The sequence below is a fragment of the Mangifera indica genome, chromosome 20 (assembly GCF_011075055.1).
Source record: "Mangifera indica cultivar Alphonso chromosome 20, CATAS_Mindica_2.1, whole genome shotgun sequence".
Taxonomy (NCBI): domain Eukaryota; kingdom Viridiplantae; phylum Streptophyta; class Magnoliopsida; order Sapindales; family Anacardiaceae; genus Mangifera; species Mangifera indica.
Window position 1 is genome coordinate 6,789,016 of NC_058156.1, and position 20,350 is coordinate 6,809,365.

General features: G+C 32.3%; 2 protein-coding genes and 1 pseudogene across 5 annotated transcripts; 2 read left to right on the top strand and 1 right to left on the bottom strand.

The window, feature by feature from the left end:
- Window positions 1-5,047: 5,047 nt before the first annotated feature.
- LOC123204843 lies at window positions 5,048-6,229 on the top strand (annotated as a pseudogene).
- A 4,917-nt stretch (window positions 6,230-11,146) lies between these two features.
- On the top strand, window positions 11,147-15,088 carry LOC123204419 (phosphatidylglycerophosphate phosphatase PTPMT1-like). Its single transcript, XM_044621052.1, has 6 exons — window positions 11,147-11,961; window positions 12,592-12,714; window positions 13,080-13,173; window positions 13,966-14,048; window positions 14,131-14,220; window positions 14,535-15,088. The coding sequence occupies exons 1-6, from the start codon at window positions 11,701-11,703 to the stop codon at window positions 14,928-14,930; spliced, it is 1,047 nt and encodes a 348-aa protein (XP_044476987.1). The 5' UTR covers window positions 11,147-11,700; the 3' UTR covers window positions 14,931-15,088.
- A 55-nt stretch (window positions 15,089-15,143) lies between these two features.
- On the bottom strand, window positions 15,144-19,245 carry LOC123204420 (palmitoyl-protein thioesterase 1-like). 4 transcript variants are annotated; one of them, XM_044621053.1, is made up of 12 exons: window positions 18,931-19,243; window positions 18,181-18,265; window positions 17,933-17,984; window positions 17,821-17,841; window positions 17,681-17,734; window positions 17,143-17,193; window positions 16,859-16,921; window positions 16,482-16,547; window positions 16,340-16,378; window positions 16,030-16,152; window positions 15,808-15,900; window positions 15,144-15,524 (listed from the first exon to the last, which is right to left on the bottom strand). In XM_044621053.1, exons 1-12 carry the CDS (start codon window positions 19,022-19,024, stop codon window positions 15,360-15,362), a joined length of 906 nt encoding a protein of 301 aa, XP_044476988.1. In that variant the 5' UTR covers window positions 19,025-19,243; the 3' UTR covers window positions 15,144-15,359. The 4 variants fall into 4 exon arrangements, with proteins under 4 accessions (XP_044476988.1, XP_044476989.1, XP_044476990.1 ...); XM_044621054.1 differs by lacking the exon at window positions 16,859-16,921 and having other exon boundaries at window positions 18,931-19,245; XM_044621055.1 differs by lacking the exons at window positions 17,681-17,734; window positions 17,821-17,841.
- Window positions 19,246-20,350: the final 1,105 nt, after the last annotated feature.

Genomic DNA, 20,350 nt, shown 5'->3' on the forward strand with positions numbered 1-20,350 from the left:
TCTCTCCTTCTTTGTCGTCAACACTCAATCTCTCGATGGAATCTCTCTCAGCAGCAACTGAACAACAAAGATGATGTACTCATCTTTGACAAAGACAACTATCTTCATCTTGTATTTAACAAAGATAATCATTTTTGTCTCTAAACGAAGATAATTCATCTTTGTCAGAGACAAAGATATTATCTTCGTCTTTTAATTGCTATTGAGAGACAAGTTTTGTTGGAAGGTTAATCGCCGTTGATAGAGAAGGAAAGATGACCGCTAGATTTCGGTGCAAGAGAAGTTTGAGTGAACATGAAACCCTAAAAGAAAAAAAATATAATTTTTTAAAGTTTAATAAAAAATTATTAATTTTTTAAACTTACATAAGATATGAGAAAATATTTTATTATTTTTAATATATTATAATTAAATAATGATTTTATCTTTGAAGTTAATTGAATATATTAATTTTAATTATTTATAGGTTAAAATTTAAATTTTTAATAATTAGTAGATGAAAAATTTGATTTACATTAAACCTTGGTGAGAAATAGTGATTTGGCTTTTGTTTAATAATACGATGCTATGACAAGAGGGACCCAAGTCTAAAGTGTTGTTTCATGATTTCAGGGGGTTTGGTCAACAATAATTAATCCTTGATTAAGACATTGCCATCGGTCTCCCTATTAAGGCAATAAGTAATATTATATCTTTATTCAATTTTCAAAATTGAACATTTAATTATGCGTTTAAATGATATCTTATTATTTAATTAAATATTATTTTATTTTTAATTAAAATTTTTTAATCATATTATATTATAATATATTATTTAAATACTTAATTAAATACTAAAATTAAATATAAATAATTTTATTGTCAAACTACACCATTTAAAATTGCATATTACTATGAAATTAGGTGAAGGATTGATGAAAATGACATGTCATGAAGTTTCTATTTCCTAAAAATAGGTGAGCTAGCAACGAAAAGAAAGAAGAAGATGCACACCATTTTCTAAAATTCCCCTAATTGTGTCGGCAATATAAGCATAATTTACCAGACAACTCAACCACCATTTAGGCTTTCAGAAAGTTTGATTATTGTTGGGTTGGCGTCTCCATCTCAATGACAGTTGCTGACCCAAGTGATTTGTTTATTTAGCTGTCTCTGTTTACATCACTCCTAATTACAAATTATTAAGCTCAGCTTCAAAGCCATAAACACTGCAATATCATTAACCAGTTTAGGGACCATTTTTTTATGGTCACTTGGAATATATCTTCCAGTCAAAGTTATGCAATAGTCCGCAACATGTAGAAAATCTTACTCAAAGTATAGATGCTTCGACAAACGACAAACAATCATGCACCCAATGCCCTGCAAAATAAAGAAATCTTTCTTGATCGAGGCTACAACTACATTTATACCCAAAAAGAAATCTAACCGAGATTTTCTACAAGACATCTTATAGCACTCATACAACAAGAAATTAACGTCATCCCTAAATAGGATATTGCAAATGGATGCAAGATTTCATCTTATTCATATTTGAATTACCGATATAATTTATGATGATCTTAATCTAGTCAAATTTTAATATATTTTCCTTTGAAAGAATCTTATATACATGTGTGTGTTAAGTCAAAAAGACTATGATAGCCTATTGTATTATTTGTATCTTGACACTGAGCTGTGAACATATTTAAATTGGCTATTATATATGTTCATAGTGTCCTTACGATCAAGTTACATGTTAATCACCTTATCACAATTCTACCAATGTAAAAATATTTATCTTAACATACATGTAAATCGTTGCACTAATAGGTAAAAAATATTGGTATAAATACTACTTAACATGAGTTTATTTTTTTCAAGAAGATTGATGGTAAAACACATGAGAAATTCGTCAACTGAAAAAATCTTCTATATCACTGGTAATGTAGTAAACGGAAACAACATAAAGCCTTCTGTCTATGTAAATTTATTTATAATAATTAGTATTTTTTATTTCCCTTATTGAATTTTTAAACTATAAATTTCCATTTTCAAAACCTAATTTTGCTAAAATAAACCAAGGCCAAAGGACTATTTCCCACCCAAGGTATGCTGTTTTCTCAAAATTTTTTTTGTTAACTTTGAAAATCCTATTTACCTACTTGTAAATGGTTAAAACTAACTGTTTGAAAATCCTATAGACCGGAAGAGTCTATTCCTGCTATGGTTAAATGTGGATAGCATAATCCATAAAAAATTATTTGGATAATGGCTCTTTCACGGGAGATGGAGATGGATACATACAGTCAATCCAGTTTGGACCTTCGTGCCTCCAAATTGGCCCAATTTCGGAAACATAAAAGCCCACTCTGATCTGCAGTGAAATTCTTTTGACCATGGATATCTATCTGACTACACCGCGGTAACACAACAAATGCAGAGCTTTTACCTTCGTTTAACAAATTTCAAAACCACTTAAAAAATTATAAAAATAATAAATAAAATATTTTTTAAAATCAAATATATCTCTTAGCAAAACTTAACTCACACCCCCAAAGGGGTAAGCTTGAGTAACAACAAAGGAGTACGAAGTTTTTCTTATGAGATATATTTGGTTTCGAACAAATCCGTAATTTTAATTTTTATTAATAAATCAATAAAAAGATAGATGAAGGGCATTTATAGAATTTGAATAAATGAAACATTTAAATGAGAAAGAAACTAGAGAATTATATTTCTGTTAATGAGTTAACTTGAATCATAAATGACAAAATACGTTCTTTATATAGCATTTAGTTGTTTTGGTCTATGTGTATGAAAAATCCGTTCAACCCACCCAAGGACCTATACTTGAAAAGCTTAAATAATCATACTACCATTAAGGATGAACAACTAATGAGAGTGAAGCAGTAATGGACGACTTCAGCTTCACAACTGCTGTGTATTAATTTGTTATAGCAGTTGCATGGGAAGAAAATAAAACCTTCAACATGGTCATATTGGTGATTTGAATTTGATCTTTGGGGTATCCAAACTGAGACCAATTACATCTATAACTGATCCAATTACTCTCAGTTTCTCTTCTTAAAAAAATACTTAAACTAGAGGAAGACCACCTTCTGAGTTACAATAATGTTCAAAACCAACAATTCAATAAAGACTATGGACAGAAACGATTCAGTAATGTAATTATTGGTTACATAAAATTTAACTAAACTCATCTTTGTCTATCATCACCATAAATTTGAAGAAACTGAAACTAGCTATCCATCATATGTAAATTGAATCACATCCTACATTACCTCGAAGAGTTTCGACTAATTTGGGCACTCGATCTAGCCTTCTTGCTCTCTGAATTTGCCTATGAACTCATTTGCCTTCTTATCAACATCGGAGGCCTATCATTCACATCTTCAATTTCCGAATCTTTCATCAGTTTCAGTAATCACTTTATCGATCAACTCCTCTTCTTGTTTTTGAATCTCCTAGAACATTGGTTTAGGCATCTAAGTCATGAGGCTTCGTTGGAAATGCTTCTCATTGAATGACTCCTCGTTATTCAAATTGTGGCTCGCTTTCATGGACAATGATCTATGCGTGACTGGTGGGGGTGGTGGAGGAGGTCGATAAAAGCTCTTCTTCGTCGTTGAGTCGTCTGAGTTCTTTGCTCGGGACTCTGAGGCGGATAACGAAGGCAAAGGGAATGACTTCTTTGGAGAAGATAAACATGGTAATGGAGACAATTTTGAAGAAGAAGAAAATGTAGAATTGGATGAAGATTTTACAACCTGTGTTTCTCTCTCCCGGCTTTCATTTGCTCTCTCTTTCTCATTGTTTCTCACATTTCTTTGCTGCCCAAGAAGCTAGTTTATATACTGCTCTAACGTTACTTCCCTTTCCTCTAAATTAATTACAAACTATTTGCTTCAGTTAGCTGCAATCCTAATTCAACCTGGAACCCAAAGTTGAAGCTAATCCGGACTGCCAAAGCATCAGCTGTAGTCTCCTGTTATAAGCCAAAAGATAAGAAACGATCCCACACACTACAATTCTCCACCATGGCCCATTATCACCTTTCTTGTTACTCCATTCTTTTGACTTGAGTTCTTTGAATTTACTTCTTCAATTGCATCCAACCATTGACCTTACTTCTCTGAATTTACTACTTCAATTACTGTTCTTGGTTCCTCATCGTTTACTAACCAAATCTTTTGGGTGGCATGAAGATCATTTAACCCTATTGAAATCACAATTTGTATTTGCAAAAGGGAAAATAGTAAGTGTTTGCAATTTGCAAAACAGAAAACAGTTACAATAAGAATATATGAATGTAAATATCTGCAATTTACAGTTCACAAAAGGGAAAACAATTACAATAAATATGTACAAATCAAACATATATGATAAACTGAATAATTGATAACATGGTTTTAAAACCTAAATCAAAATGGCCGATCTAAACACAGTTTGACCATCACCTACCAAGAAAGCAGTTATGATTCACTAAAAAACCAAAAATTGACTTGATTAGTGAAAGAAAACCCAAATTTGAAAAAAAAATTATTAAAACTTAAACCCAAAACCCCGTCTATCAATTTTGAGCATCTATATTACTATCAAATTAAGTTTATTTATCTGTTAAAATAATTTAAATTATATATTTTATGATTAATTATATAAAATTGTATTAAATATTAATTTTAAATAGTTAACTGGTCATCGATCAAACAATTTGACCATTGATTGGATTGAATTATTTCTTTCATCGGATCGATATATAATCGAATCTAAAAATATTAATTAATAGTAATAGTATTGAAATATACCTTTTAAGTCTTTTGAGCTAAAAATATGTTGTGTATATAATAGAAAAAGCTTAAAAAGAATTGAAATGTAAGTAATCACAAGACAGAATATTGAAAGAAAAAATTTCTCAACTCTTCCAACTTTCCAAGCAAAAATAGGAGTGTGAATTGACCAGGGTTGAGGGGTTGGGGACTATTTGTAGAGTTTTGCCCACCGCCACTCCTATTTAATGAATAAGAAATTGGCTTTTTCACTATCAATGCCACGAACTCCTGCATCCTTTATCGCAGGCTTCACTCTTTCTTCTACATCTGATAAGTTCTACTTTCATCTGCAAAATAACCAAAACAATATCAAAGTATATTAGATTTATAAGTATAAAAATTAAAATTTATATTATACAAAATCAATTAATTTGAGTTGAAGTTTAATCTACTACAATTATATATCACTTACTGTACTTACTTTTGTTTATGTGAGGGTAATTTCTTTTAGTCTCTTTTGGTTGGAATCGCCATACTTTTGGTTGAGTCCGTTTGGATGCGCATGTTGTTAGACTATTAGGCTTGTCATTTGGTTTGTGCTTTGATATCATATTGAAATATATTAGGCTTATAAGTGTGAAAATCGAAACTTATATTACACACATCAATTAGGTTGTGTTAAGATTTAATCTATCACACACTTTACTTACTATTCATTAAATGTGAGACTATTTTCCTTCAGTCTCCAACAATCAATATTGAGAAAACCCTATCCAATGTCTAGGAAAAACTGGACTCCACTTATGTGAATGATGTGTTACACAGGTGCTCTCCATGTTAATCTCAAATGGGTATTCGTTTTGTCATATGGTCTAGTTATAGGCACAGTTTGTTCGTGTTTAAAAAAAGAAAAAAGCTTGTAAATTGTTTAAAATTAAGCAGAACTGGAGAATTATTTTTTATTTTGTTGAAGCTTATAAGAAGAATATATTGAGAAAATTTTCAGAATTCAATTTAAGAGCTGATATTATCATGTACAATATTGTTATTAGGTTGTTCTGTGAAATGGGTGACATGGTTATGGCTTATAAATTGACGAAAGATATGAGTTTGATTGATCTTTTATCTCGATTTGATCACAAAATGTGTCTATGATTAAAGGGTTTTGCAATGTAGGTAGGTTAGAGGATGCTTTTGGGTTGCATAAGGCTATGAGAGGACATGGCTGTGCTTCCAATGCAGTTTCATATGCAACTCTTCCTGATGGGATTTGTAAGTTACGGAGTATGGAGATGGCACAGGAATTATCAGGGGAAATGGAGAAGAAAGTTTGTGTTGGGCACAAAAACGTGCAGAACCCAAACCCACAAGAGCAAATCTATAAGAACGAAGAATGCATAAATACATTTGATTTTGTTCGGACCAACCCAAAGTGGACTACTCTAATTCTCAATTAAGTAATAAATTTGTCTCTTCTATTACGTGACTTTTATAATCAGATTGAGTGTTAGTATGGAGTTTTGTGAATTTTCTTCTTCTAAAAGTCAGCAAAGATTTCATTATTTCAAGATTTGGAAGCCAAGGGATAAGTGGTGGATGGTTTTTACTCATTCCAAGCAAATCGATAAGATTGGATGCTCTTTTGTTGACTCCTACCTAACATTCATTCTATCCTCTTAGTTGGGCTTTGCAAAGAAGGTCATTCACTGGAAGCTTCAAAGCTTCGAAGATATATGCTGGAATAAAGAAGAATTCGATTGCAAGCTCCATATGTTGATAAAAATAGTTGAACACTTGAAGAAATCTGGAGACAAGGATCTCTTTACACCTCTCACTAGGATTGGAGGGTGATGCTATGCAAATATTAGACCTGATCAAAGCTGTGAGTTTTAAGTGATTGGGGGAATGATTACTCATGCGATTATATGGACCTGGCATGATATTATTAGAAATAATACCTAAAATTATTCTCAGTTCTGTTTATACTGTGAGATTACCCAATTGACTCAGATGATAAGATATCCCTTTAACACAGAATAGATAGTCCAAATCTCTCGGAAAATGGACATTTTTGAAAAGCTGGAAAACGGATGACTAGCTTGATAATTGATGAGCCAACAAATGATTGCTTGATGTTACTGTGGTCTATTGTGCTGATTGATGAAATGGTGAAACGCAGTTTCCTCTGCATTTTCCTTCTTATTTTATTTTGCAAGTGTATGTCTGTCTGTACATGAACAACAGACCATGTTAATGTCTCTTGGGAATTGCATGTTATAAAAAGTAGAAGACAAGATCAAATTGGTGGTAATCTAACTTAGCGTTAGGCTTCACATGTGTTTATTGGGAATACTCATTACAAGCTGACATTCCTAGATGGATTTGTCCATTTGGCATCTTCATTTCATCAACATACTCGTTTGTTTCCATGTTTCTGGATTATTTAGGAATTCTTTGTAAAATAAGATGTGAGGAATCGCAAGCACCCACCCACCTCTCTTTGTTTTTTATTTTTTTATTATTTTTTGTTACATCTCTACACAGATCTTGGGGAGGCAAAATTTCAAAGTTACTCTTTATATATATATATTCTATGATAGCCTTCACTCAATTTTATCGGACAAATAAATCTAAGATAAAGTGATTCAACCTATAATTATTATTTTAAATATATTAGAGTTTCACTTTTTGTAATATTTCACTATTCGATATCAAGAAGTTACTCTTTATATTTACTATATGATATTGTATGTTTTTCCTAAAACATATTTTGGCCCAATAACTTGTTGGAATTCTTTGAGGTTTTATTTATGGGAAGAGGACTATTTTCCACCCAAATTTCAACCCAATCTCAAATCCACACCTATGGGAGATGAAAAGTCCCAATTCCCACCCATACCTAAACTTCTGTTAATTTTTTTTGTTAAATGGGAGAATAAAATAGTCATTTTACTGTTTATATTAAAAAGTTATAAAGTTTATTACTCTTCGTCTCTTAGGTTTTAGAAACTAACATTTCATTTTCATTTAAAGTTTTTAAACTTTGAAAAATAATATTTTTACCCCCAAACCTAGGGTTTTCATATTTTTTAAAAATCAACCACCCCTCATAACTTTTAAAAATAGTAGTTTTACCCTCACTTTTCAACTTCATCTTTCGATGTCATTTCCAGCATTGTCTTTGACCTCTTTCTTCTCCTGGTGTGATGACAGTAGTGTAATGAAGAGATCTCTATCCCCATCACTTCAACTTCTCCTTGTTTATGGATTATTTGGGAATTCTTTGTAAAATAAGATGTGAGGAATCTCAAGCACCCACCTCTCCTTGTTTATATTTTTTTATTATTTGTTGTTACATCTTTACACAGATCTTGGGGTGGCAATCTTTCAAAGTTACTCTTTATATATATATATATATATATATATATATATATATATATATATATATATATATATATATATATATATATATATATATATATATTCTAAGATAGCTTTCACCCAATTTCATCGATAAATAAACTTAAAATAAAGTAATTCAACCTATAATTATTATTTTAAACATATTAGAGTTTTACTTTTTGTAATATTTCACTATTCGATCTCAAGAAGTTACTCTTTAAATTTACTACATGATGTTGTATGTTTTTCCTAAAGCTTATTTTGCCCCAATAACTGGTTGGAATTCTTTGAGGATTTATTTATCACATGAATGCAATTGTTGGTAAATTGCCTCCATTTGTTGGGGTTTAGTTTTAGACTACAGTTATAAAACTGTCTTCATAGTTTGTATAACTAAATTGTGTATACATAGTTTATTAATAAATTACAAAAACATTGAAAGATAATATCAATATCAGTTAAAATCTTTATAAACTGTATATAATTATAATTATTTATATTATTTTTATTTTTATTTAAATATTTTATTTTATTATTAAGTAGTAAAAATATGATTTGATTAAGTAGAGAATTCACATATTTTAAAGGTTTTAACATATAATTTTTAGACAATTTATAAATAAAATAAAATATTATATTGTGTGTTTTATTAACAATATATTGGGATTATTTAATGAATGAATTAAAACGATAAAAAAATTTTGGAGAATAAAAACAATAGATAATTTTTAGTTAATTTAAGTTAAATCAAGTAAATTCAAATATTAAATAATTAAATTAAGATAAAAAATTTTTAATAGGATTTTAATTTAAACTGGATTAGAATTAAAGATTTCAAATATAAAATTTAAACTGATATAAATTCAATCTAATAGTATGAACGGCCGAATCTATGTCCACGTACTAAATCATCTCGAAAGGAATTAGAATAGAATACAATATCTTTTTGCCTAACCTTACCCTTTCTTTTGGTTTTCTGTGACGAAGTGGACGGCTGTGATGCTGGCTACCGCTTTAGTAAAATTTAGAATTTCTCGATAAGATTTTTCTTAATAAATAAATGTGGCTGTGGTAACACTTGCGCAAATAAAATTAATTATTCCAAAGGGCAAAGAACTATTTTCCACAAAGTTTTAATACAGGCATAAGTATGTATTTATAAAATTTAAATACTCATTTATAATCTAATTTTTACTAAGAATTTTAATTAAAATTAGAAATAAATCTATTATTTATCCAAAAAACTTTAAAAAAGAAAAATTTTATCATATTTTTCTCATCAAATTAAAAAATTTTACCATATATTTTTTACTCAAAGTTTTCAAATTTTAAAAAAGTGATAATTTTACCCCCAAATATTTAGATTTTCTTTCTCCCCTCTTCGATGACCATCTCCAGTGATAGTGATTATCTAAAGATGTCCAAGAGAGCTGACAATTATCTTCGACAACTAAAGAGATATCTATTGACGAAGAGATGACACCTCTTCGTCTTTTTATCTTTGTCGATAAAGAAACAATGTCTTTTGATTGTTAAAGATAATTGTCGGCTCTCTTGGATGTCTTCATATGGTCCCTATTGTCAAAAAGAAGAGAAAGAAAACCTAAGGATTTGGTGGTGAAATGATCACTTTTTAAAACTTAGAAACTTTGGTGAGAGCAAAATTGTGATATTTTTAAATCTAGAGAGGAAAATATAATAAAACTTTAATTTTTTAAATTTTTTATTAAGTGATGATTTTAACCCTAACTCTAAGTAAAATTTTTCACAAAAATTGGGTTATGGGTGGGTGTTTAGATTTTTGAAATCTCGCTGGGGTGTATTGGCTTTACATTAAAACTTGGGTGGGACCTAGTTCTTTGGCCTTAGTCCAAACCTATTATTAATTAAGATTTGGGAAAAGGACTATTTCCCACCCATTTTTTACCCTCCTCTCAAACTTATACCTATGGCAGATCAAAAACCATTTTCCCACCTATGACCAAACTGCCGTCTATTTTTTCTGTTAAAAAGAGGGGTAAAATAGTCATTTTACTGTTTAGATTAAAAATTTATAAAATTTATTACTTTCACCCCCCATAGGTTTTAGAAACTAATATTTTACCTTTACCTAAAGTTTTAAAACTTTAAAAAGTAACATTTTCACCCTCAAACCTAGGGTTTCCATATTTTTCAAAACGCAATCATCCCCCATAACTTTCAAAAATAGCAGTTTCACCCTCGTTCTTCAACTTCATCTTCCGACATCGTCATCGGCCGCCTCCTTCTCCTGGTGCGACGACAGTGGTGTGACGAAGAGATCTTCATCTCCCCGTCGCACGGTGTGACAAAGAGAACCACCGTGCGACGAAGAGATCTCTTCGTTGCTCCACCTAGACGACGAAGGACGACACTTCGTCGTCCAGACGCGACGACAAAGCATTGTCCTTCAACTGTTCTTCCAGATCTGGATGACGTTTCGTTATCCAGATCTGTGCGACGAAAGGTCGTCTTTAGTCATCCTTTGTAGTCAGAGATGAGAGATCTGTGAAATGCGTCGATACTCGGTGGTGGCCAGAGAAGGAAGCAAACCTTAGAGGTAAAATCTAAACTTTTCAAGCTTTGAGGATGAGTTGAGGTGTTAGTTTTTAAAACTTAGAGGGGGGAAATGGTGAAATTTTAAAGTTTTGAGGTTTATAATTAAAATGATGATTTTACCCCTATTTCTAACTGAAAAAATGGATAGAAGTTTGATCATCAGTGGAAAAAATGGTTTTTGACCTGTCGTGAGTATAAGTTTGAGAATAGGGTAAAAAATGGGTGGGAACTATTCCTTTTCCCTTAAGATTTCATCCATCCTTACCTAATTTAGAACAACCCCATCTCTTGGGGTCCACCTCACAACAATCCAATATAACGGTCATTATTACCCTAAAAACACCCAAACCCACTCTCGATACATTTCATAACACGTGTCAGATGCAAAGCTGTGTCTCACCGTTGTCTTTCAACATGAAATGTTACCTTATCCCTTCCACCCGAAATCTATTCTTTGTAAATTGCAAATTCTAGTCCGTTACAGCAAACAAAGGTGAAAGTGTAGAACCGAGGCAATTCTGTCTGCATCCGGTCCCAAGGAAAATACCAATTCTTCATTTCTAGGGTTAGGGTTTGGCTTTCAGAATTCTGTTAATCCATCCATTCATCACTGATCTATATTATTGCAACCTTTCCGGTATCGTTTTCACCGTCCGATCAACCCCGGTTCATGCAACATATGATCTCTGTTTCTTCTGGAAAAGTCAATCCGTTTGTTTCTGTCAGTTTCTTCGTTTAATCGCGTTTCATGTTCAATCTCAAGGCTTTGTCCATCATTTCTAAGAAAATTTAGGGTTTTTTTTGCGATGATGTGAAAAGATTTCGTTTTGTTGTTTTAATCTATCATTCTGTCAATTGATCTTGTTTATTGTTCTCTATTGTGTTATTAGGGTTTGCTATTACTACTTTTTATTTTTGTGTGATTGTTTTCAATTCGGGCTTGTATATTATGTATATTGAGGAATTGGAAGGAGGAGAGAAGGCGGAGGTTGTCGTGGAAAGTGGAGAAGAAGAAACTTTAAACACTTGTGGAGAAAACGTCGTTGTCTCCGTTGGTAGTGAAATTAAGGGAGGAAGCGTTGTTGTTTCTGTGACGAAGAGGGTTTTGGTTGGTGCAGGAGCTCGTGCACTGTTTTACCCGACTCTGCTTTACAATGTTGTTAGGAACAAGTTTCAGGCCGAGTTCCGATGGTGGGATCGTGTTGGTGAGGTATAATTTCTTTAAATATGTTTGATTTTTATTTTTTATTTTTGATGATATGGTTGAGTTATAATTGCTTTAGCTCGTGACGATGATATAATGTTGGAGTTTGACGATGATCCCTGTCTTTGTGCAATGGTTTTGGCATTTATGACAAGTTATCTTTTTTATGTGCTTGGAAATTACTGTAATTGTTTTAAGTTGCGTGGTTGTGTGATTTTGATAATATTCTTATCAGTTTCCCTTGAATGTGGTGTGGTGGGTGAAGCATAGGCTAATGTACTCGTTTACTTTAATTTGTGGTTTTATGTCTTTGTGTATTTTGATTTATTTTAGATGGTGTTTTAATTCAGTTTCTTTATTACTTTTGGTTTATAATTTTCTATGCATGCCTCTGATTATTGGGTTAAAGGATTCTGAGCTAACACTTATTGTTTTCTTGTTTTTACTGATTTTTGTGCTTGCAAGAGAACTTATTTGCCCCTTTTTCTCTGATTATATTTCAATATTTAAGATTATGAGAGTTTCTGAAATTTTTTAGTTTTTTTTTTCTTTTTTTGTTGTGCGATCCTCATTTAAAGTGGTTATAATGTAGTTACTGTGGTTAACAATAGCTACATCTAATGCATTTATTTTCAGTTTCTACTGTTAGGAGCTGTTCCATTTCCTGTTGATGTACCATGCCTAAAGGGTCTTGGTGTTGGCGGAGTGGTCACGCTAAACGAACCATATGAGACTTTAGTTCCAACATCCCTGTATCATGTGAGTTCTTTTATCAGCTTTTTATGATATTCTGGAACATTTTTTTGGTGTATTATACTAAAGTTTTATCTAAGTGAGCATTGTGATGCTTTTTAAAGCATACTTCAGTTTTCAAGTTATAGAGTTTCTCATGTTAATCATTGATTAGTTATTTTGTTATTGAAAAATTGTTGTGTATGGCTTTGTTAGAAACAGAGATATTAAGGCCACCAATTGAGTTATTTATGCTACACCCTGAGGATAACTCATATGTTACACAGTTTTTTAACTTTCTGTCTTTGATATCCCTGGCTTATCTCGTCAGAATTCTTGATCCCTCTATCTAATCTCTCAATAGTATTGATTGTTCATTAAATTTTTTATAGGCCCATGGTATTGACCATTTGGTGATCCCAACAAGAGACTACTGCTTTGCACCATCGTTGAGTGACATATCTCAAGCTGTGGACTTTATTCATGGTAAGGATAATTAGAAAGAAATGTGAAATTGTCGGTCTGAGTGCTTGATTCTCCATCAGGTCCAATTTGGTTGTAATATTGGATTCCGTGCATGCGCCAAAATATGGAGGGATCACCTTGGACCACCTGATCAGGCAATTATTGATGATGCTTTGAATGGAAAATATGAAGCTAAATATAAATCTGAAGGTCCAATGTGCACCCATGTTCATTATGTTTGTGCTCTATCTGCTATGTGGAGTCCACCTGTGATGAATCCTATGACACATGTCCCTTGACTGTTGTGGTCTATGCTTTGTTATGAGGGTTAGAAGGATGCCTGTCATCAACAAGTTCTTCATTGTCTCGTAGATTCAGTCATCATGCTAGTAACTGAATGTTGAATTTAGATCTGGAGGTGGCCCTTATTAATATCTCATCTTTTTTTGTCTTCTCTGTAGGAGGAGAAACAGAGTGTAAATTTAAGTTGAGGTTGATGTTTATTTCATATGTTTAATCTATAATTTTCCCTCTCAAAGAAACTATTTATCTGAACTTCTTTATGTTGTCTTGAAGGAACTACATTGACTTTATTGTCTCCCAGATTCAGTCATCAAGCTAGTAACTGTATGTTGAATATTGATCTGGAGATGGGCCTTGTTAATATCTCATATTTTTTTGTCTTCTCCGTAGGATGAGAAACTGAGTGTTAGAAGTTTAAGTCGAAGTAGATAATGTCTATTTCATATGTTGACATATAATTTTTCCCCTTGAAGCAATTATTTATCTGAACTTGTTTATGTTGTCTTGAAGAAAATACATTAAGGCGGCAAACAACATATGTTCACTGTAAAGCTGGTCGGGGACGAAGCACAACCATTGTAATCTGTTACCTGGTAAATGTCACTCATAAAAATTTATTTAGCTTATTTGTTGTAGACTTCACCTTTTAACTTTTATTTTATTTTTTATTTGTAGGTGCATCACAAGCAAATGACACCAGATGATGCATATGATTATGTGAAATCCGTAAGGCCAAGGGTACTTTTAGCTTCTGCTCAGTGGCAGGTAAAACTATTATTCAACCCTGGTAATTAGTCGTGGCCTCTAATTGTCCCACTATTTTATTGAAGAGATCATGTGTTTAGGTACACTAGATTGGATGGTTAGATTTATTGTGCAAGAAGCCTATATGATGTTGCCATGAGTGGATTAGTTCACCTAAGGGTCTACTTTTTATGTTTTATTTTTTCACCTTTTTTCCTTTAAATCTTCTAATAATATTTTTTGGTTGCTTTTTTCTTTAATTGAATTCAATATATATTAATAAAATTGTTGTATCATATTTCATTTTTAGGACTTTTTGTTGGTTACTGTTGCAGGCTGTTCTAGAATACTACCACCTGAGAGCGAATAAGGCCTGTGTATATAGACACATGGTTGACCAGGTCATGAGAGCTCCGCGTTCAATGAGTGCTCAAGAACTTGTGGCATTTGATGATAACTCTGTGGTCATTGTAGCAGAATCAGATCTTGATGGATATGACGCGAGCCTTGTTTCGGGTGATGTTAGGAGTGAGATATGGGCAGATCTGAGTGTGGTCTACCGAGTTCGAGTTGCTGGTCAAGCAGCTCTGGCTAGGATCTCATGCATGTTGTTTCGGTGCCACAGCCAGCAGAAGATCCCAGGAAATAAATTGGGCCGGGTGAGCAGCTGCTCAATAAGTGCTGATCACCTTGGAGGTATTAGTGTAGACATTCATGTCTACCAAAGCTGACAGCAGCTGCGTGTAAAATTGTTTTACAAGTTTTCTGTCATTTAATTTCCTTCCAGTATATAAAGTGGAAATAATGTTCCTATAGGCACCAGTGCAACTGTGTTTTTCCCCTGTAAATTGCGTCAAGCTTACGGGTTAAATGGAAAGAAATTGAGTCATGTTCACGCGTGGGGCAATTGAAAGAATATTTAAAGATTTTCTAGTATACGAAAATGGACATAACATCTCTCATGCACTAACACGATAGAACTTGGTACAAATAAAATGTAATTAATATACAATTACTTCTGTATCAAACAACAGACAGCATAGGCTTCTTTGTAAGAGCAAATATATTTAAGATGATTTTCATCAATCAACATATACATGAGCTCTTTACTGAAGGCCACCCATATAAGGAGGATCCATCCAGCACCAGTTCAGCGGATGCTAACTCGTTCTCACCAGTGCCTGATCCTTCAAATAAGGCACTACATGCTTCTTGATATCAGCTTCTGAGATGCCGAGGTGACCTCCGGCCACACTGATGTACTTCACTCTTCCAGTGTCATCTAAGCTTTTCAGGCCGATCCAATCTTCAGTGTAAAGTTTTGTCTGCACAAAACAATAGCATGTATGGAGAATTAAAAAGAGTAATGTTAGATATATCCGGTTTTGAATATTCAATTGGATACCTAGATGACATGTCATTATGTAAACCACTAAATCACATAATGACACATTATTTGAGTATTCAATTGGGTGTTTAAAACTGAGTGCACAGTTTTTATTTAACTAAAAATCCTTCCTAAACTTGAAATTTTAGCATGCCGTTTATGAAGTACAGAAATTAAAATGAAGTTTATCAGAGAAGCAAACGCATTTCTTTTTGAAATACCTTTTGAGGAGGTAGAACTGGTTTGAAGCCTCCACAAGGGTAATATCCGAACCAGGAGGTTTCCTTGGGTATCAAAACCTTGTCATCTTCAAACTGTAGAAAGTAGAATCATAAGAAGGTGAAAAAAGAATTTCCTTTGGCTCAGACTGAGAAAATTGAAAGTACATTCTCTGAAGAGGAATATATTTTACAATAGGAGAAAGGAAAATTTTTTTTAATCACCATTATAAGCACCAAATTCTGTAGGCTGCTGAACCGTTCCTTGTAAGTGGAGTTCCTCTTATCAGGGTGTTCATTGTTAAGCTTTGGAAGAAACTTGCATTTACTCAAATATTTGGACATATCCTGGAAAGTGATAAAAATCCAACATTATAAAAGATCTATCACAGACAATCAATTTATAGATTAGGCTTTTGATTCCAGTTTGATTCAAAACTATATGGATGGCTTCTTGGAAAAATTAACAAGAAGATATTGCAATAGAAAACCTTCAATACTTCATCTTCTCCGGTCTATCAGTGTATATACTCACATTTGGAAATTTAAGATATCCACTGGGAGCCAAATGGGCCTGTGATTCCACATACCAAAGAAAAAATGTCAAGCTTTAATAAACACATCATTGTAAGAATGATCATGTGAAAACTCAAAAGAAGCTCAGTCAGAGATCATACTTGGACATAGTCGCTGTAGATCTCTGACTTGATCAGGGTGTCTGCAATTATGCAAAAAATACCAGACTGCAAGAGAACAATCCATAAGACCAATTATAGCACAAGATAAGACAAGCAAAATTATAACTAGAAATAAAACCATTCATTAAATTTTTTATTATTTATCTGAGTGTACATCTGTCATGTTATTCATCAAGCCCTTCAAACTCTCAAATATTTTGCATAAAGTTTAGTTACCATAGTAAATTCCCCTCCAAATTGGAGTGAATAAAAATAAAGCATTCAATTACTTGATTACAAATATGCGGAATTATACCTGATTTCCCTTCCAAATTTGAATCAATTACACTAAGTCAATGATAGGCAATATTACTTACACCACAAAGTGGCACAGATGCAGTACCAGCATGAGGACCTCCTAAGGAGATATAATTTTTAACCTGTTAAAACAATTGATGTGGCAGCTTGTTAAAAGATGCGTGGACAAATCTTGAACATCAGTAAGCCCAGTTGGGATTATTCAGCTGAATCGTGAAGAACTTATGATTATCTTTTCTCAAAATTTCAGGAGCATAATATAAGTGCAAGAGAGAATTATATCTAGAAAAAGTCATCAGGAATCAGTGTATAGTAGGGAGCTTCACAATAAAGAGGTTCTTACTAGAGGACCACCATCGCAGAACTCAATTACACCGCGAGCTATTAAGTTACCCTGTTCCAAAAATAATAGGAAAGAAACTAAACAAATGTATACAAGTTTCCAGAATATTCACATCATGAAAACTAAAAAATTTTAAAAAATTCTTAAAGCATCTTTAGAATGAAAGAACAATAAACAGAGTATTGCAAACTGATAATGCATTATCCTTCTCTTAAAACATTGCATTCATACATCTTTGTATTCATTATTAGGTAGGAGGAGAAAATCAATGTTTTCTCACAAACTAAAAACTATATGGTAAAAGACTGCAACATAACATTAAGGCGAACTAGTATCAAGACCTCATTGAGTTTCTGTTAGATTTCATTCAATTCTGTAACCATGTAAACAACCTCAAAATAGTTTTAAGGGCCATTTTCAGTTGGCAAGCTATGTTGATATATTAAGATAAAGAAAACTTTACTTAATAAAAAGTGAAAATTACATGGAAAACACGCAAAAATTGAAATGTTGAAATGTTGCCATCCTGATAAATTACCTGGGACTGACCAACTATGTTATAACCTTCTCTCAGTTCTTTCATTTTCTTCACCTATATGTAGAATACTTGTCAAAGGCAGATCAAAATGCTAACATAGATCAGTTAATTAACCCCAACTAACTGGTGAGCTTAATTACCTTGTCACAAACAATTTGAGTCTGTAAATGTAAAACACAGATCAGACTCCAATCAGACATGTAAAATTATTAGATCCAAAATGAAAAGCTTAGTAGAAATTATCATGCTTACCTGTTCCTCAAGAGGCTTAAACCAGGAATCCCATTTTCCATCCCCAACTTCTCTGCACGATAAAATAAATAAAGCAATATCATCACACATGGAGTAGAAAACAAAATGAAAAATGGATGATTTAAGCATCAAGTAATGAAAACACAAGACAAGGTTCTAAAGACTGGTTTTAATATACTTTAATGCATAATTAGAACTAAACTAAGGCTGATTTAAGCATAACAAAAAAAGAAACACTGATAACATACATGCAATATCCTTTAACACCAGCGAATTTGCTGAGTTTCTTGGTGAACTCATTCACTCCTCGATTGGAGCATTGATCTCCAATACCTGCCATGATAAAATTTGACTATGACCAAGATGTTGAAAAACATAGAATATGAAAAGAACTATAATTTTCGGACAAGTAAAACTACAGATGCTGAATTCATACATTGAACAATATGTTTAATGTAGAAAATTTTTTTATGCATCATAAAAATCAATACATTAAAATTTAACTTGTATATATGCACAATTAACACTAAGTCACACAGCCTAACTTGAGTTATTTACGTGGATCAGATTTTGCGATGTTCAATCTTTCCAAGACAAGGTCAATCCAGTTATATCTCAACCCTCATAATTTTAGAGGCAGTAATAAAACATCATCTTACAAAGTTTGAGGAGTGGATTATCTTGTCAAGTCTAATTAATCAACAAAAAGGTTTGGCAGTAGATGATGCAACGAAGTCAGAACCTATTCTGCTATATACAGTTCAAAACTACAATACAATCAACAACATACATAACCTATCTAACAACCTGACTTCAGAAGAACTCAAATTTATTATAGTTATTTCAGTTCTTCAGCCAATTGCGGAAAAGCGTTAACATCTAAACATAGTAAGCACAGAAAAATTAAACTTTCATATCAAGATAAAAACTAATAGATCAAACACAATTTAAAGCACGAAGACAAAATTTATTTTAAAAAAAAAAAAAAACGTAGTTACCATGTAGTACTATGAAAGGAATGGAAAGAGAAACTGGGAATAGAAGAGAGATAAAAATGAATAAAATAGAAATGGGTAGTAAGTGGAGAGCCATGAAAATACTGATACGATTATTGGGACCCGAGGCTCTGAATTTCAACAAGATACGAAGGAAGTGTGAATAAAAAGAAAAGAAAATGGAGGTTGGAGATGGGTGAGAGCAGCTGTTTACGTCTGGGATGGGCTTCTCCAAGGATGGTCAGCTTATTATTAAAAATATAAGAACTAAACAGAGTGCAGAAGAATCCTTGGATTATTTAATAGTGCATTTCTTCGGGAACTCTGTTTAGAAAATTATTATTAATTATTTAATAGTGCATTTCTTTGTTGTATTAATCCATTTTCTTCACAAAATTATTATTATTATTATTATTATTATTATTTTGGAAGTAAGAAACTCCACCTGAATTGGATTGCCCTTTGAAGCAAAATCAACCACACTAAATAAATCAAACCTTATATTCTTTTTTGTCATTTAAGTTATCCCTTAAGATCTAAAATTATTGAATTCTACAAGAAAATATTCACCACCTCTATCACTCCTTCAAATTTTGATTTCTATTGCTTTTGATTTTCCATTATATGTTAAAAATTTTAAACTTGTCAAAAGCTTGATTTTTAGTTTTCATTAAATAGACATATGTATATTTAGTATTATCATTTATAAAAGTGACGAAATGCCTATTACCACCTCTATTTAGCAAACCATTGAATTCACAAATATCTAAGTGTATAGTCTCTGTAGTATCAAAATTTCTATCTACCTGTGGAGATGGTTTTCTAGTCATTTTAGTTTGTAAGCAAATTTCAAATTTCCCGTTTTGCATTATACAAGAAATGTAATCATGTTTACTCAGAAATTTCAAAGATTTATAATTAATATAAGCTAATTTTTTATGTCATAATTGAGAAGATAACTGAAGCATATAAGCAAAATCATTATTCTTGTTATTATTTATAACAATTAATTTAAACATTCCATCACAGGAGTACCCTTTTCCAGGGGTGGAGGGAGGGTGGGTCAAGGAGCTCAATTAGAGACATTAGTGGCCGTGTTGAGTTAGGTCGGGCTAGCTTCAATGCGACCCCTTGGCTCTAAGTACCATGATGAGCCTAACACCCATACAGTTGTCGGCCTTTGAGTCGGGTTGGTCCAAAAAAAACACAACACCCATGACATGACCCTTTGTATATAGGGATACATAGGGTTGTGTCGTACTGTGCTAACACATAGGCTAACTGGTTTAAACGATTTTTTTAATAAAAAAATTTAAACACAAATCATATTTCAACTACTAAAATCAAAGATAATACTCTAAATATTTTATTGATAATCTCTCACATGTGATGGAGAAATACTGTGGTTACATGATTAAAAAAA

What these genes read in the sequence shown, in the direction of transcription:
- LOC123204419 (XM_044621052.1), top strand. Translation starts at nt 11,701, where the DNA reads ATGTATATTGAGGAATTGGAAGGAGGAGAGAAGGCGGAGGTTGTCGTG. An exon ending in TTCCAACATCCCTGTATCAT is followed by an intron (nt 12,715 to 13,079) that starts GTGAGTTCTTTT and finishes AATTTTTTATAG; the next exon opens with GCCCATGGTATTGACCATTT. An exon ending in CCATTGTAATCTGTTACCTG is followed by an intron (nt 14,049 to 14,130) that starts GTAAATGTCACT and finishes TTTTATTTGTAG; the next exon opens with GTGCATCACAAGCAAATGAC.
- LOC123204420 (XM_044621053.1), bottom strand. Translation starts at nt 19,024, where the DNA reads ATGGCTCTCCACTTACTACCCATTTCTATTTTATTCATTTTTATCTCT. An exon ending in TCCTTTCATAGTACTACATG is followed by an intron (nt 18,266 to 18,930) that starts GTAACTACGTTT and finishes TTATCATGGCAG; the next exon opens with GTATTGGAGATCAATGCTCC. An exon ending in CATCTGTGCCACTTTGTGGT is followed by an intron (nt 16,548 to 16,858) that starts GTAAGTAATATT and finishes GTTCTCTTGCAG; the next exon opens with TCTGGTATTTTTTGCATAAT.